The sequence below is a fragment of the Chelonoidis abingdonii genome, chromosome 6 (assembly GCF_003597395.2).
Source record: "Chelonoidis abingdonii isolate Lonesome George chromosome 6, CheloAbing_2.0, whole genome shotgun sequence".
NCBI classification, from domain to species: Eukaryota; Metazoa; Chordata; order Testudines; family Testudinidae; genus Chelonoidis; species Chelonoidis abingdonii.
Genome location: NC_133774.1, coordinates 52,058,241 through 52,075,299, shown reverse-complemented (window position 1 = coordinate 52,075,299; position 17,059 = coordinate 52,058,241). Strand labels below are relative to the sequence as shown.

The following is a 17,059-nucleotide window of genomic DNA, read 5'->3' as shown; positions in this document are numbered from 1 at the left end:
TAACTAACTTTATTCTCACTCATAGGTTCTTTGTAGTTCTTGAAAGAGACTAGAAGGCTTTTGGGAGCATAGAAAGAGTCAGCAGCCAGGCGGGAGACTGAGAATGCTGTGGAAGTGGTTCCATCCTGCGTAGATGGAGTACTTTGTATTAAGCTGTGTGTACACTACAGGTGCTACAGTGACATAGCTATGACACCGTAGTTATGCCACGGTAATGCCGTAAAGTAGACTACAGACTACAATGGCAATGGAAGGAGTTTTTTCGTCGCTATAGGAACTCTGCCTCTTCATGAAGCATCCTTCCGTTGCCCTACTTGCTTCTTCATCAGCCATTAGGTGCTCAGGGGTGTGGATCTTTCACACACCTGAGTGTTAAAGCTATGTCGATTTAAGTTGTAAGTGGAGACCAGACCTCAATCAGTAGAAGCCTAGATGATTATCACCAAAGTGACTCCAGTCATTATCCAGCAGAGGGATTGTAGTCTGAAGGTAGTGACTCAAAATGGGAAAGTTCAAAGCAAGAAAAACAGAGCTGGAGAAATCTTGATTTTTTTTTTTAGCAGGGTCCCTGCTTTTAAAGCATTTTTTTTTTTAAATCATGTTCAGTATTTTCCTTAATACTCTGAAGTAATCAAATGTCTAACACTTAAACACATTCAAAATACAATACATTTATAGTGCTATAGTTTTCATCATTTGACCATTATATGGCATCAAAATAGAGGAAATATATTGGGTTTTATATAAGCAAAACACTGACTGCAGGAAAGAAATTACTTTTGGTCAAAACATATGTATCCCTCAGTTTAATATGGCAACGGTGCTAGTTTTCTGAAAGCATTTACAGAGGGAAAGGAAAGTGGAAAGCATTTTTACTATAGCTCTTATTAATTAAGGCTTGTTTCAGATTTTCAATCAAGATCTCTTTGCTTTCCCTGAAAGTTTTTGTTTTTAATCCTTATTTCCAAGGGAAGTTATTTGTGTTTTGAAAATCTATTAATGCATAGCAGTGACTTAGATGATCTTTCTTGTCTGACAAGATGTTTTCTTAGACTTGTATTGAGAAAATGTGGTGCTAGATTTTTTTTTTTCTATCTGTTAATCATTTTGACATGGGAGATTGTTATTCTTGGCTTGCTGTCCATTGTTGGCAATGTCAATGCTAAAAAGTTGTGTTCTGCAGAAAATCAGACTGGAGTTTAATCTAATTTGGCAACACTAGAAAAGAATCTTATTCTACTTGACTATTCTTATTTCTCTTTTACTGAAATGAATCTAGAGTGGGTACCAACCTTGATTATACTCTGTTACTAATTAAGATAGAATTTATTTTTGAACGTGTTTTCCACTGTGAGTGCTACTTTCAGCAGCCTTGTGTTTTTTTTCCATTTAAACAAAAAGTAGCTGTGAAATAATATACTTTAAAATTTCCTAACAAAGCACTTTGACCAACTAAACTTGTGGTTCTCTCTCAGTTTACTGTGGTTAGACAGACAAAACTGTTTCTCTTGGGCAAGAAAAAGCATCCTCAAAAACAACTTTTTAGCTCACATATTGCCTTCGCTTTCTATAACACTGGTGTCACAGAACCTTCTACACTTAAAAATCTATGAATCTAGAAAGAGAAGTGTTTGCAAACACTTCTCTTTCTAGATTCATAGATTTTTAAGTGTAGAAGGTTCTACTATGATCAGGGCCAGCCCTTGACCAAGTGGTGTCCCAGGTGAGGAGCATCTTCAGCACCCCCTCCATTTGTTAAACTTTTGACTACCTTATTTTTTATTGCATTTGTAGCCCATTTCATGACTTTGATGCATGACTTGCATGCATGAGTTATCCCTGTCTTATAAAACAACAAATTTGCATGCTAGGATCTGTAAATCTGTATTTATTCATGCCATATATAAGCAAATAAAAAAAATTGTTTCCTCTAAGCTTATAGAAACTTGAATTTTAAGAATAACTGAAATGTATTAACATCAAGAAATTGAACTATACACCAACATTGGGTGGACCAGTATTAAATGGTGTTATAATAGGTGACAACCTTAGAATATTAACCCTAATCCTTTAGTTCAAAAGGTTGCTTTTCTCACCTTTGCTCTCACAAACTGAAGTACAGCATCAGAGAGATCCAAAAACTGACCAATGGCATTTTCAGGCGATAAAATAGCAAGTGGTGTCACTCGTTGGCCAGCATCGATCGAAAATATGTTTTAATGAGCTGAGCTTCAAAAACCTGCACTCACTACTCCCAACTGTGACCAGCAACATGAGAAGAATCCTCAAAGCTATCCAGGAAAAGTGGATTAGGAAAAGTGTCCTTCAGCTCTGCATGATGAATGGAGAACTTGGAGGGGAGAGTGCTTGCCATGTGGTAATGTGATGGATGTTGTCCAGTTTGATATAGAGGTCTTTATCAATGACATCTGAGGATTTCCCAGGTTTCAATGTCTAGTGAAGGTCTGTACAATTGCTAAAGAATATTTTTCTGCATGCTGAAAGCTTACTAAGGTCATACAAAACCCCTTGGTCTTTTTGTGCTGCTTCATTTGTCCAAAACTTTCTTCGATGGGCACTCGAGCGGTGTCAATGAGTGAGCCAAAAAAAGCCCCCTCTTGAATTTTTCTTCTTAGCTTCCCAGTACCTCATCTTTGCCCTTTAACCAAACTGTCTCTTCTTCCAATGAATACGAGTTTCCTTGAAGACAGGCTCAACTCCTAAGTTTTCCACCATTTCTTTAGCAGCAGTTATGGTATCTTCGAATCTATGGTCTCTGCAGGCCACAACGAAGTCAAGGCAGCTTCTCCTCATAGTAGCAGTCTCAATGTCCATCGGCCAAGTTTGTAATGCCTTGCTTACAATGTTTCCTGTAACAAGATATTGTGCCAAATCACACTGAGACTAGGAATTTGAAGTCAGTGATCTGGTTTGCCAGGCTTTGCGCCTTGTGTCAGATTCTGGCCTGGCGATTGCACCAGTTTCATCAGGGCATCATGAACCTCAGTCACTTGGTAGCTCACTGGCCTTATGTTGTCAATGCAGCTTTCCCAGCAAGTATCATTTAGTTGCTTTGCGGTCAGATTTGTAATATTGTCCATGAGGATCTTTCACCTGATAGTTGATGCTGAAAACAGGACATATATCCTTTGTAGTAATCTGAAGAGAGATACTGAATCTAAAGAAGATGCATTTGACACAACCAGATTGAGGGAATGGCAGCCACAATACATGAAGAAAGCTCTTGGATTCAGCACAAGGATTCTTGCCTGGATACCACTGTTTCTTCCCTTCTTGCTCACACTGTTATTGTAGCCTTGGCTGTAGCTTTTATTTTGTTTGCATTCAAAATGTTTATAAATAATTCTATTAAGCCTTTTCCAGTAGAATTGTCCACTGACCTTATGGCAAGGAAGGTGCTTGATAACATAAGGTCAATCAATTAGATTTGAATTGTTTTCTTGCAGTAATGGTCCATAGCTTCTTTACAAATTACTTGACATAGGTGCTCACACATGACATTGTATTTCCCAAGGAGCTCTACCAAACTGAGGAAATTAGTGATATGTTCAGCCTAGTCTGTGTTCTGTTTCAGATATTTTCCCATCAAATTTGCCCTTTGCTGCAAACAAACTAGATTGCAGTTGAGCCTTTCACTTCCTACACTGAGCTCCTGAAGGCATCTTTTATTTTCTTTAGGGGAAGACAGACAGTATTAGGGAGAGCAAAAGTCTATGTTCTGCAGTCTTGGAAAGTCATCAAATTTATGTGGTAAGCATGGCAAAAAAAGTAACAGTATTTCTTTCATGTTGTTGCGTAGATAGGGATTCAATAGATAGCTCTGGCATCTCATTTAAATATTTTCTTTATTAATCACTACTTACATTTTTCAAGTCTTAAAACACAAGTACACTTTCACAGTTATACAATAAAACAAGGTTTGTAATATTGCTGCTAGGCTCTCACTTCACTTCAGTTTGTTCTTATATCTCACTAACTGAGTGGCGATGCCCCCGCCCCTTATATAGCTGCGAGGGCAAGACTGACAACATTCTAGGAGATTTGAGGAAAATGTAGTTCTCAGATCATTAGGAAGGTTCCATGAGATTCTACAAAGGAATGCAATCCGTTAACTAGCTCTGTAGTCTAGTGATTTGGAGATCTGTTTTACTTTGGATCCCAGAATTTTGAAATCCCATATTTATATTGAAAAATGATTAACACAACTTGTATATCAAACACAACAACATCATAAAAAATAATATTTGTCATTTTGCAAAATTAAAAAAAAGGGGGAGATATGGGTGGGGGGAGCGACCATCATAAGTGGTACTCTTAAGGATTCGTCCATTAGGCTTGTGGATACCTGATGACGTCTGATAAAATGTGTAAGAGAAAGTCCTATTGATTCATCATCCTGCCCTGGGTGTAATTTGGTGCACAGGTGCCAGCTGCTGAAAAAGCTCCTTTTGACTCCATGCTAGGAGGTGTAATGGCATCATTCAGTCCTGTTTCAGGTGCAAGTGAAGCCCCCGACCATCTGTTTGTGAAGAGTGCATTTGCTTTTTGATAGCAGCCAGTGGCAGATTAGCTACAGGGCCCGTGCCAGGCGGGCTGGGTGGAGGAAGCCCCCACGCTCCCCCCCAGCTTCACTCCCCAACAGCAGTGCCAGGCAGGGCAGCCCCCACACCCCCCAAACGGACTCCCTGGTAGAAGCTGGGGGGCAACAGGGGAAGCCCCCAGTGCCCCCCATCCCAGGCAGAAGCCAGCAGATGGCAGGGGAAGCCCCTGTGTCTGACCCCGTTCTCTGGCAGAAAAATAAAAATTTGTCTTGAGCCTGGTCCCTTGCAGAAGCACGGTGGTGGTGGTGGTGGTGGTGAGGTGACAGGGGAAGCCCCAGCACCAGGACCCTTGCTGTGGCTCGGAGACTAGAGGAGTTCTTGCTACCTGTTGCTGCCTCAGGGCTGAGGGAGCTCTCGCACCCTGCTGGGGCTGTGACAGGAGGACAGAGCTTCTCTGATCTTGGGGCTGCAGTGGGGGGTAGTAGGGGCCAGAAAGTAGCAAACAAGTTGTGGGGCTGCAGGTGGGGGGACAGTAAGGGGAGGGACCCTGGGTGGAATGGGGCGAAGCCCTGGGGAAGGGGCAGAAAGAGGTGGGGTTGTGGACAGGGCTACAGGCAGAGAGGGCAGAACAGGGGCAGGACCACTGGTGGAATGGATTGCGAAGGGCCCCTGCTACTTGCTCTGGCCAGGGGCCCCAGGAAACAGCAATCCACTGCTGATAGCAGCCATTAAGTTATTGCCCAATGTGTAACCGTGGAAGATTGTGTGTTTTCACTTTTTATTAATATTACCCCAATCTCTTTTTGTGGTTCAAACTGTATTTTCAGTAGGTGTGAGAGCAAATAATAATACATTAGACAATGGTATGCTTTGCACTGCCTGGCATTTCTGTGCCTGCATCAGTGGGCCTCGAAAGGATTTACTTTCTTGTGAAACCTTCTTGAAACTGGAGCTGAGAGAAAATTTCACTCTAGTATCACAGGCTGCTTCATTGGTTTTATATATATATATATATATATATATATATATATATATATATATACACACACACACACACACACACACACACACACACAGATTTGGTTTTGGATTTATAACAATCCACCCCTCACTCTGATATTTAGGAAAAAGCCAGTTCTTTTAAAAATGCCACTAAATTAACTGTATGTGGTGTAATAATAACTAGACTTTACCTCACCATTAGAAATAAACATGACACCAATACCATATCAGGCAAAAGCCTGAGAAAAGAGGTGTGCTTTATGTTTTGTTACTAAGGTCAACAAATGTAGGCTTTGTTGGTAGACCCCTTGGAGGAGCAAATTAATTCTCACTGAAATCGAGGCACCTCCTCTGAAAATGTTCTGCAATCAGTCCTCAGACACTTACACACAAAGCACAAAGTCCCTAGGTTTATCAGCTGATCTCAGCTTTTGACTTCAGTGGAGCTATGCTGAGTTTCACCAGCTGAGGATTTGGTTTAAATAATGGGGAAGCCCTCAGATGCTAGGACTATGTGGGTAAGAAACATACCTGCAGAGATTCCATGTAGTTTCCAAAGAAATGCTAAAAAAAAACAAACAGAAAAAGGTCTTATCTGTCTGCATAGACGTTAGTGATCTCATGTCATTTCTAGTAAGCGTTTGACGAAATCTGCACAATAGAGATTAGTGTACAGGTGCCTTTGAATTTTAAAGAGTTTAGACTGATTTGATAATATATATTACTGTTTTTCCTTCAGATAGCAGTAGTAATGGGATCCTGTACAGCAGGAGGAGCGTATGTACCTGCAATGGCTGATGAAAGTATAATCGTTGGCAAGCAGGGAACAATTTTCTTGGGAGGACCTCCATTGGTAAGTAGACACATCTTTTTAGCAACATAATTTAAAACAATTTCTGTCTTTGCATGTCTGAAAATTGTACAGCTGTACAAGTAACTCAGCCTTTCTCTATGACCTGTTTTGCTCCAAGAAATGAGTAACTATTAATTATTAAGATGACTTTTGACTTTAAAAAATTTAAAATCAAACCTTTTCTTTCTCATACTTGTCTGCAGTAGCAGTATAAAAGTGTATTAATGAGATCACATTAAGCTTTTCATAAGAGAGAGGCAAACTATCCTGGCAAAAGCGCTTTTTGCCAATATAATTGCATCTATTCTAGGGCTTATTCCAGCATAGTAATGTTGGTTAATAAAACAAAAAATAAAAAAAATCACACTCCTAACTGACATAGTTTGGCTGGTATGAATTTTAAGTGTAGGCCTAGCCTTAGGCAGGCAATTCTACTTTAAATTAACTACAGGATGCAATTTAGAAAAAAAGTTAAGATGTGGTATTTGCTGAATGTTAACTGTTAAAAAATCAGTAGAATACAATTAATTAAATAAGGAATTAGGTAGACTCCCCACTTTACAAGAAGCACTGGAAATAGATGACATGCTAAAAACAATAGATAAAATCTTGTCTCCATCAAACTCAGTGGGACTTTACCATGAACTTCAAGGGGGCCAGGATTTAATGTGTAGGACCTTTTAGAACTAAGGGCTTGTCTGCATGGGGAAGTTGAGCAGAATAGGTGTTCCATTTGGATGCTGTATTTCAGAATAAAAGTGACTTCATTCTGGAATAATTTGCATGCTCACAACATTAACATTAATGATTCTGGAATAATTTATTCCACAATAAACTATATTGTTAAAGCAGCAGAGAATCCTGTGGCACCTTATAGACTAACAGACGTTTTGGAGCATACATCTGACGAAGTGGGTATTCACCCACGAAAGCTTATGCTCCAAAACGTCTGTTAGTCTATAAGGTGCCACAGGATTCTCTGCTGCTTTTGCAGATCCAGACTAACACGGCTACCCCTCTGATATATTGTTAAACGCAGTGATGTGATGCAGCACTATGCTCTACTGCGAGATGGTAGAGTGTTTTGGGAACAATCTGAGGGGCTACAGTTGCCTAAAATTAGTAGACACCAAATATTTCTCAAAAGTGCTTGTATGAATGGGGAAATCAGGTGTTAACTCTATTGCTGATTACATCACACTACCCAATTCCTAGGGATACAGGATGGAGGACTCTGGTGAGGGAGTTTGCTTGTGTCAGCCAGTTAGGTCACAGGGAACATATAGCAATATCATTTGTAAGTATAGCTAGATGGAAACAAGATTTATTTTTTTTTAATAAAAATTTTTCACCAATCAGTTGTGCATGATTCCATAACTTTTCTCCTGCCAGTGTAAAATTGCTGCAGCTGGCCATTTTTTCACATTCTATGTTTATTTGAATGGCATTGTTCTTATTCCTACTGTCCACCCTGACATTTAAAGCCATTCCCTTCACCTTCGTTTTATTTAGTCCTATTAATCAGGTACTTCAGCATTTTGTAAATTTACTTGACTCCATTTATGGGTAAGTTTATAACTTCTGTGGAGTTCAAAAATAAGCATATATAGTTATTAAACATAGTTCTTTGTGCACTTGATAGTTGCTGAACATCAACAATTCTTTCCAAACCTGTCAGCAGAAACATAATTGAAATGTGTGGGTGGGAGGGAAATGAAGCACAAAATCATGTTGGTGTTTAGCCTGGGAAACTATTTTCTGTGTTTTTATTTCAATGGAGATTTTCCAGTTTGAAGAAAAGAACAAAGGAATCAGCATAAACAAATGTAATAATCAATAGCAAGTCCTGAATGACGAAACTGTGCCATTTAGTGCTAATTGATTTGTTGTTCATTTCCTTTTAGAATTTCTCAGACACTAATTATGTTATTTAAAATGCATTAATCCAGTCTTTTTTTCCTTTTTCTACCTTGTGTTAATCCTGTTCACCAGAATGGTAGTTTATTGATTATATGTAAACTGAGAATTTTCCTCAAATTAAGGATCTTTATGGACACTTATTTTATCTGTCTTAGTTAGAAAGATGATTGGGATTTTCTTGTGGACAATGGCATAAATGTGAACAGACATGTTACTTGAAAACAGAAATGTCAGCAAGACCTGATGATTCTTTCCAGATACTCCATGTAACCTTTTATTGAGGGAAAAAGCTTAGTGGGATTAAAAAGAATTAGACATTTATGTGTCTAGAGATAACATCCATAATTATATTAGGAAGGATAAATTACTTCAGGGCATAAGCCACCACTGTTCAATGGAAGTGATCAAGAAGCTTCTCTTATTGGCAGGGTATCCCATAACTATCTACTGTGAGGTTTGTTGCATCTTCCCTTGATGCATCTGGCACTGACCACTGTCGGAGACAACATTCTGGACTACATGGATCACTTTTTGATACAGCATGGCAATTTCTATGTTTTTGTATTGAATTAACAATTACATTATAATATATAAAATTCAGGTCCAAAATATTTTATTTTCTTTTTTCACACTCTAGCTTTCCATAATGATCAGTATAATTATAAATACCTAAATGAACTAAACACTTCCTTAAAACATTAAGTTTTAGATTATTCTCAGCTCCTTCTATGTCAGATGGTCTGCACAGTGGGCTGTTCTTCGTCTCCATGGCAACTGGGGCACACCAAATCTTTGCTCTGAGCCTGGGCTTAGGACTACCCCTCAGAAAGAACTGTCCAGAATTCTCTGCCTCTAAGCAGCATACATGGTAGACTCTAAGTCTCTCTTTGGAGTGGACCTTTGACAATATTTGTAAAATACTTTTAACTAATTCTCTGTTTCTTTTTTGACTTTGAGGGTCATCTCCTCAAAATTGCTAAACTAAAAATGTGTAACTTTTGGCTTTCTAAGGAGGATTTGAAGGACAGCACCTCCCCTCCCCTCCCATTCACAAAGAACAAATGGGTTGTAGGGAAGCCTGCTCCCGGCTGGCGTGTGCAAGGTACATGCTGAGGTGGTCAAGTGGGCTGCAGAGATACTAACCCCCAGCCGGCATGTGGGTGAGGTCGATGACAAGACAGGCAGGCTGCAAGGAACCAGGCTCCCAGCCAGAAAATGAGCAAGATCCATGGCAAGAGTCAGACAGGTTACAGGGAACGTCCTTTTACTGAGATCATGCCAGAAACAGTAGTATAGAGACAGGGGTCTGATTTTCGGAGCCCTCCTGAATTTTGGGGAAGGCAAGGTCCCCCACAGCAACCAGGAGTAAAAGATTCCTGCCCACAGCCAGTGCCGGCAAGGTCTGTGATCAAATGATTGAGAGGGTCATAAGCATCCCCCCTTCCCACAAACCATTTTACCTGCAAGGCCTCCACTGCCATGATGGGGCTTTTCTGATACTGATGAGTTATTTGTCACCAGTGACTCTGGCTCACTTCTCATTCTGTGCGGATGGTCCCCAGTCAGTCCAGACCCAGCAGTAGGGAGCATGGGGCTAAATGATTCAGATCTTCTTCCCTAGGAGATGTACCTGCCTCCTTTTCCCTTCCAGCCTCCAGAGGTCCTGTAGAAGACCATAAAGAGTCAGGTCCTCAAAGGTATTAAGGCTCCTAACTTCTTGAAATCAGTAGAGGTTAGGAGCCTAAACACCTTTGAGGATCTGGGCCAAAGTGCTACCACTGAAAGAGAGCTTGCAGACAAATATCTTGTATTCTCCATAGGGAGATGTACAAGATATTTGTCTGCAGGCTCTCTTTTCAGTATCCCTGGTAACATGCTCTTCCCCTCACAGGGTTTCGCCCAGGGACTGGTGAAGGAAATTGCCCCGAAAAGGGGCAGTGTAAAGTCTTAAAACTTCTCCTGTGAGATTTTGCTGTTTTGATTCTGCCCTTTAGATCCTCTAAAGAGGAGAACTTTGTAAAACTGGGGCTTTTGATGAGATAGCTCAGACTCTCAGCTAAGCTTCCCAGAATTAAGCCTCCCGGAGAACTACTGAAAATATGACTGGAGAGAGTCTCCCAGAAATACTTTAGTTTTTGCTACAGTGAGAAGTACTTTCAATACAGAACACTCCTTTTTTGGACTCATGTATTCTACATGATTTATTCACAAATGCCATATGATCCCTCCCTTCAAGTGAAAGTCTAACCTTATCTGACAACCTTCTCGTCACAGTAACAGATTGATCTATATTTTAGCAAACAGCATAGAACCTCTTTCACCTTGGGACTCCATGACTCCAACCTCACAGCAGGAATGAACTTTACTTAGAGGTAACCCTCAGGAAAATACATTTCAAAGGGTGCTTGGACTATAAAGGGAGGGCCAAAACCACCTCAAGGTATCTCTCTCTCTCTCTCTCTTTCTTTCTCACCTAAGAAGACAAAGGAAATAGCCATTTGACGTTGGGAGAGATCCTGACCTGAAATTTGTTCAGTCCTGTTGCTGTGAGCATGTGGTAATTGATCTTGAACCAAGTCTAGTTTAAGTTTTAGCACTAGAAAGCATTTTATCTTGTAATCATTTCTGACATTAATGCCTTGTATTTGTAGTCACTTAAAATCACTTTGTAGTTAAATAAACTTGGTTTATTCTTTAATCAAACTAATCCAGTTTTGCATTCAAACTTTAAATTAGCAAACTGTTGGATATTGTTCCCTCACAGGAGCAATGGACCTACAATATCAGGACTGTCCAGGAAGGGGCTGGACAGTGCAGAAGACACATTTTGAGGGACAATTCGGGACTGGGGGTGTGTTGGGTCACCCTGGAGGTAGTACCCAAGGCTGCTGAGATCAGTGTTGTTGCCAGGCTGCAGCTATATGCAGACACTTAGGGTATGACCTGCATGCTGTTTGTGAGGAGCTCAGGTTGAGAGCTACAGCAGCAAAGCATTCTGAGGCACCCCAAGTTTCATAGCAGGTGCTGACACAACCCCTTACTAGTCTAAATTGCACCCCAAATGTGATACAGGGATTTTTCATGAACCAAAATCCAGTACTGCCTAACTCATCAGCTAGGAAGCTGAAAGGAAAGAAGTGGAGTCACACATTCTAAGAAGGTGATAAACTCCCTCCTAGCATCTCAGAGGAAATTCACAGATGATGTCTGTATATCACTTGAGGTTTAGGTGGGTATTACAAGGAACACACATCAAGGCAAAATCAGTTGAAGCAAAGGACGATCTAGTGTTTTTACAAGATAGCCTGACCATGGGGCCCAAGGCCAAAACTTCTTGGAAAGATAAGTCATTAGTTACCTGCACATTGCACTGTAAGAAATCCATCACATAACAGATTTCTTATCAGTCCTCTGGCAATGTGCAGATTCTTGTCATAATCTCAGTCTGTGATACCAGTAAAACCACTTTTCAGTTTCATAGCTAGTAGGTATCTTCCTATTCTCGCTGAAAGTATCTTCCCACACTCTACGTCTTTGTCCAATGAGGTGTCAGAGCTTGGTGTGCGGCCAGTGAAACTTCAGTTACATATTCTATCAAACATTTTATGAACTAGCCAGGTGTCCATGCCCAGCGTCACCACAGTCTTCCTCATGTAATAGGTTACTTCACACCTTCTAGTTATTTTTAGGAAGATCACACTTAATTCAGATAGTTTTCTTTTATAAAGGTGCTCTTTTTAGAAAAGGTTTCTTGTTAAATTATTTTCTAGGTGTGAGACAAGACTCAGTAATGCATGATTGTTTTAAGCTTAATAATAGAATAACTAAATTTAACATTTGAAATTTGTAAAGGAGTTTGTCAAGAAAATAACTGAATATTAGAGGGGTAGCTGTGTTAGTCTGGATCTGTAAAAGCAGCAAAGAATCCTGTGGCACCTTATAGACTAACAGATGTTTTGAAGCATGAGCTTTCGTGGGTGAATACCCACTTTGTCGGAGTAGATTTTGAATCAGAAAATGTATAAGCTAGTACCATATGCAAGTAGCGAAATGGTTTGTCTAATGAAAAAGGAATTATTTAATTTTGGCATTGGTATCTTCCAGAAACTGCGTGCAAGCCTGACATTTGTGGTTCTTACTTCAAGCGTTTATGGATACAGCAGAGCATCCCATTTGACATTAACTTATTAGCTTTGTGAAAAAGAGCAGAATACCTGTAGCTAGATTAAAACCATCACCTAATGCATACCTTGTAAAAGTTATTACTCATCAATAGATTATTTGCCATTTTTAATCTAAAAAATAATGGTCAGGTAACACATATACCCACACACATTAGTATAGGAAATTGCTTTGTGGATATAGAATTTAAGTGTAAATGCTGAATAATGAAGGTATGAATTCCATGAAATTTGGGTAATTTAAAAAGATCACCTTAGCACATTTTAAATACTATAGTGGGAAAATATTGCGGAAACATGACTGAGTCTAATTAGTGAAGAAACATTTGGAGAGGAACTTTTTTTATTACTAAACTTTTCTAAACATTCATGTGAAGTAAGTGCAAACTCTTTCCCTGATTCTGCTGTTTAAATACCATAGGTTAAAGCGGCAACTGGTGAGGAGGTATCAGCGGAGGATCTTGGAGGTGCTGATCTTCACTGCCGGTAAAATAAACAAACCCCCCCTGGGGCTTGTCATTTTCCACACACCCCCTTTAGTTTTTAATGGGGCTAAAAATGAACTGATCAAAAGATTTTCTGTAGCAGGTTGGTCTACCTAGTTTAGTATCCTAGTCCGGCAATGACCAGTAACTAATTCTTTGAGTGCTTGTTCATGTCCATTCCAATCAAGTGTGTGCACATGCACGGTAACCGGAAGATTTTTCCCATAGCAGCCTCTGTTGAGTTGGCCTGGGCATCCCTGGAGTCGTGCATGGTGCTCAATATAGAGCCCTGCTAACCCGCCGTCCCTTCAGTTCCTTCTTACCACCAGTGACAGTTAGCTGGAATGTCCAATAGCACTTGCTTAGCAGGTGCCTTTATCTCTGTTTTTTCATGTATAGTTCTCTGTAGTTAGTTGTATTATAATTAAAGTTAGTTGGCGGTCCCCCCCCTTCCAACTCCCCGGAACTGGGGTATCCCATGGTCCCTGGGTTTCAAAATGTGTGAGGTTTGCGCTAAGCGCATGCCAAAGAGTGGTCCCACATGTCTTGTCTAAGGCGCCTAAGGTAAGGTCACCAAAAAAGACCGGTATAGGATCTGCTGCGAGTTCCCTACCAGAACAATTAAAGAAAGGGAACAGCAGCTTAAGGTTCTCCTAATGGCGGCAGCTCTTCACCCTCACTCAAACCCTGGGTCAGGGGACCCCACACACAGCACGTTGGCGCAGAGTGCCCTGGCACCATCATCCCAGAGCAAAAAGGATGACTCCTGAGACTGGCAGGGCTCCTCCCGCAGCCAATCGGCCATGCACCAGTCTCAGTCGCTAGTACCACAGAAGAACAAGCCAGAGAGAGAGCGTTCTCCCACAGGCTAAGTCTAAGGAGCGAACGGCTGTGAGACCCCAGTTGGGCCACAGCACTAGGTCCCTGGGCAGGGCTGCATTGACTCCTGCGCAGGTGAGGCAGTTGAGTCTGGGCTGATTGTGATCGCAGGACTCTACTGGCCAGCAGCTGTGGCTCCCCTTGACACCGGAGGCTTTCGAAGCAGCTCAAGACTTGCTGCATCTCACAGCACCGTTCTCGCCCCCTAGCCCAGAGGTGGCTCCGACCTCTGGTGTAATCAAGAGGGAAACCGGCGATGATGTCCCGGCGCTCTCCTCCTCCATGGCACCCTCTGGCACCGACACTTCTGGAGAGAGAATCCAGTCGGTCCTCGAGCTCCCGATGCTCATTGCCCTGAAGCATGACTCCTCCGTGGTCTTTGTTTTCGGAGACCTTGGAGTCGGAGTCAGATACCTACTGTTCCGATAAGAGCAGGAGCAGGAGGTCCAGGTCACAGCGGGACAAATGGGTTTACCCGGTGCCATGGCCACTGCAGTGGCAGAACCCCTCTCAGTAGCCCTTCTGGACTCCCTGGGCCTTTCACCAGAGCCAGGGAAGAAGCCAAGGGTTCCGTTCAGCGGCGACTTCAGTGGCTTCGGCCACCTTTATCCCACCAGCTGAGCAACCAGCCACTGAACCACTGCCACTGACGTCGACACCATCGGCTGCAGCACCGTCACTGGCTTCAGCACCAACCATGGCTTCGGTGTCAACATCAGCACCGGCCTCAACTGTGGCTCCATTGCCACCGGCAGTGCCAACAGTGACCCCAGCACTGATGGCACCATCAGGGGCGGCGCCGATGCTGACACCGGCACCAAGTTCGGTGCTGACAGCCCCATGACCAGGTACGGCACTGTCCGTGTCTGTTCCTGCACGGGATCCCCAAAAGTCATGGGATCCATAGGGTGCCAATGGCAGGGAGCAGCTGTTGTTATTTGGGGCTTCCTCCTCGTCATTGCTGGACGATGCACTGGCTGGTACCGCCATAGTCTTGGCGCCTGAGGACAATCGGGTGTTGCAAAACTTGCTACACTATGTGGCCCAGGGTTTGGGCATCAAGGCAGAGGAGGTAGTAGCGGACTTTGATCCCATGGTGGATATCCTCGCACCCTCTAGACTTTCCTGTATTGCCCTACTGCTCATAAAAACTATCGCAAGCGCCAACAAAACCCCGTTGCAGACCCTAGCCTCATTGCCACCCACTGCCAAACATAATGAACAAGGATATTTTGTGTCCTGTAAGGGTTATGAACATCTTTATTCCCACCCGCTGTTGTGGATGCTGCTAACCAGTGTGAGCAGCAAGGTTTTCAAAGCCCCTCCCCTAAAAACAGGGAGTCTAAAAAACTCGACCTTTTCAGAGGAAGGTTTATTCCATGGGTGGATTGCAGCTCCAAATTTCCAACCAACAGGCTATTGTCAGTCGGTACTCTTTTAATGCCTCTATTGCAATGGCAGAGTTGCTTCCTCTAGACTCCCATGCCAAGTTTTCAGCCTTGTTTGAGGAGAGCAAGCTGATCTCCCGAGCTTCCCTCCATGACGAGAGTGGTCATGAGAAGGGGCTCCTGGATCCAGGTCTCAGGTCTCCTGTACGAGACTCAGCAGACCATACAGGATCTCCCCTTTGAGGGTGTGACTCTGTTTTCAGAGAAGACCGATAAAAGGCTATGCCACCTAAAAGACTCTAGAGCCACCTCAAATCCTTGGGCCTACACACTGCTGCCAAGCAGCGGAAACCTTTCAGGCCTCAACCTTCTCCACAGTTCTACCAACAGGGTGGTTCCCAGAGGAGGAATAGGAATGGCAGAAAAAGGCTGCACCCATCCTTAGGCCAAGGCTCTGGCCAACCCAAACCACCTTCTGGCCCCAAACTGGCCTTTTAAAGGGTGTAGTCAAGGATGGTACACCAGAACAAAAACTGGATCTACCTTTTCCTCCCAACTGTCCCCTTTCTACTGTGCATGGACCTCTGAGTGTTCTGTACTGTAGAGAGGGGATACTCCATCGAATTCTGTGCCCTCCTGCCCTTCCATCCCCTTTACCTGTCCCTCTTCAGGGACCCTTCTGATGAGCAACTCCTTATACAGGAGGTGCACTCACTCCTTTCGCTAGGAGCAGTGGAAGAGGTTCCTCAGGAGCAGAAGGGCAAGTGTTTCTATTCTCTGTATTTCCTAATACCAAAAGCCAAGGATGGACTCAGACCCATACTAGACTTGCAAGAACTCAACAAATTCGTAAAGAAGCTCAAGTTCTGCATGGTCTCTTTGGCCTCCATCATCCTTTCATTGGATCCAGGATCCATGCTGCCCTCAACTTGAAGGACGTGGACTTTCACATAGCAGAAACTCTGTCCCACAGAAAATACCTCAGGTTTGTGGTAAACAGCACCCACTACCAGTTCACAGTCCTCCTATTCAGCCTGTCAGTGGCGCCTCGTGTTTTTACCAAGTGCATGGCAGTTGTGGCAGTGTTCGTGCGCAGATGGCAGGTACAGGTGTTCCCGTACCTCGACGACTGACTCATCAAGGGCCACTCCAGGTCTCAAGTGGAGGCATAAGTCTCCTTCATAAGGCTTACGTTTGATGAACTGGACCTTCTTTTGAATGAGGGAAAATCAACGTTGTCCCTGGTTCAGAGGATAGAGTTTATAGGGGCAATACTTGACTCAACTCAAGCCAGGGCGTACCCCCCTGGAAGCAAGGTTTCGGTCCCTCGGTGACATCATGCGAGGTCTCAGGCAGTTCCTGACCACCACAGCAAGGAATTGCCTGAAAATCCTGGGACATTTGGCGGGTTGTACCTTCGTAGTACAGCATACCAGACTCAGACTTCGACCTCTTCAATTGTGGCTAGTGTTAATGTATCAGCCAGTCCGGGACAGCTTGGACAGGATCGTAATCCTGCCTTGCACAGTACTCGACTCCCTCCTGTGGTGGTTCGGCCCACAGATAATATGTGCAGGGGTCCCCTTCACCAGCCCTCAGCCGTCCCTCTCTCTAGTGATGGATGCGTTGGCCTTGGGCTGGCAGCACATTTGGGAGACCTCAGGATACAAGGTCTTTGGTCTTAGGCAGAACTTACTCTCCACATCAGTGTCAGAGAGCTGAGAGTGGTATGCCTTGTGTGCCAGACTTTCCAAGACCACTTGGTAGAGAGATGTGTATCAGTTATGAC

The 17,059-nt window shown here is 42.8% G+C and overlaps 1 protein-coding gene across 1 annotated transcript in view; it reads left to right on the top strand.

The window, feature by feature from the left end:
• The window catches only part of MCCC2 (methylcrotonyl-CoA carboxylase subunit 2), a 79,887-nt gene that overhangs the window by 27,929 nt on the left and 34,899 nt on the right, over positions 1 to 17,059 (top strand). The window contains 3 exon segments of the mRNA XM_032769590.2: positions 6,332 to 6,375; positions 11,642 to 11,708; positions 12,938 to 13,004. Of these exon segments, the coding sequence (XP_032625481.1) occupies positions 6,332 to 6,375; positions 11,642 to 11,708; positions 12,938 to 13,004 (178 nt within the window).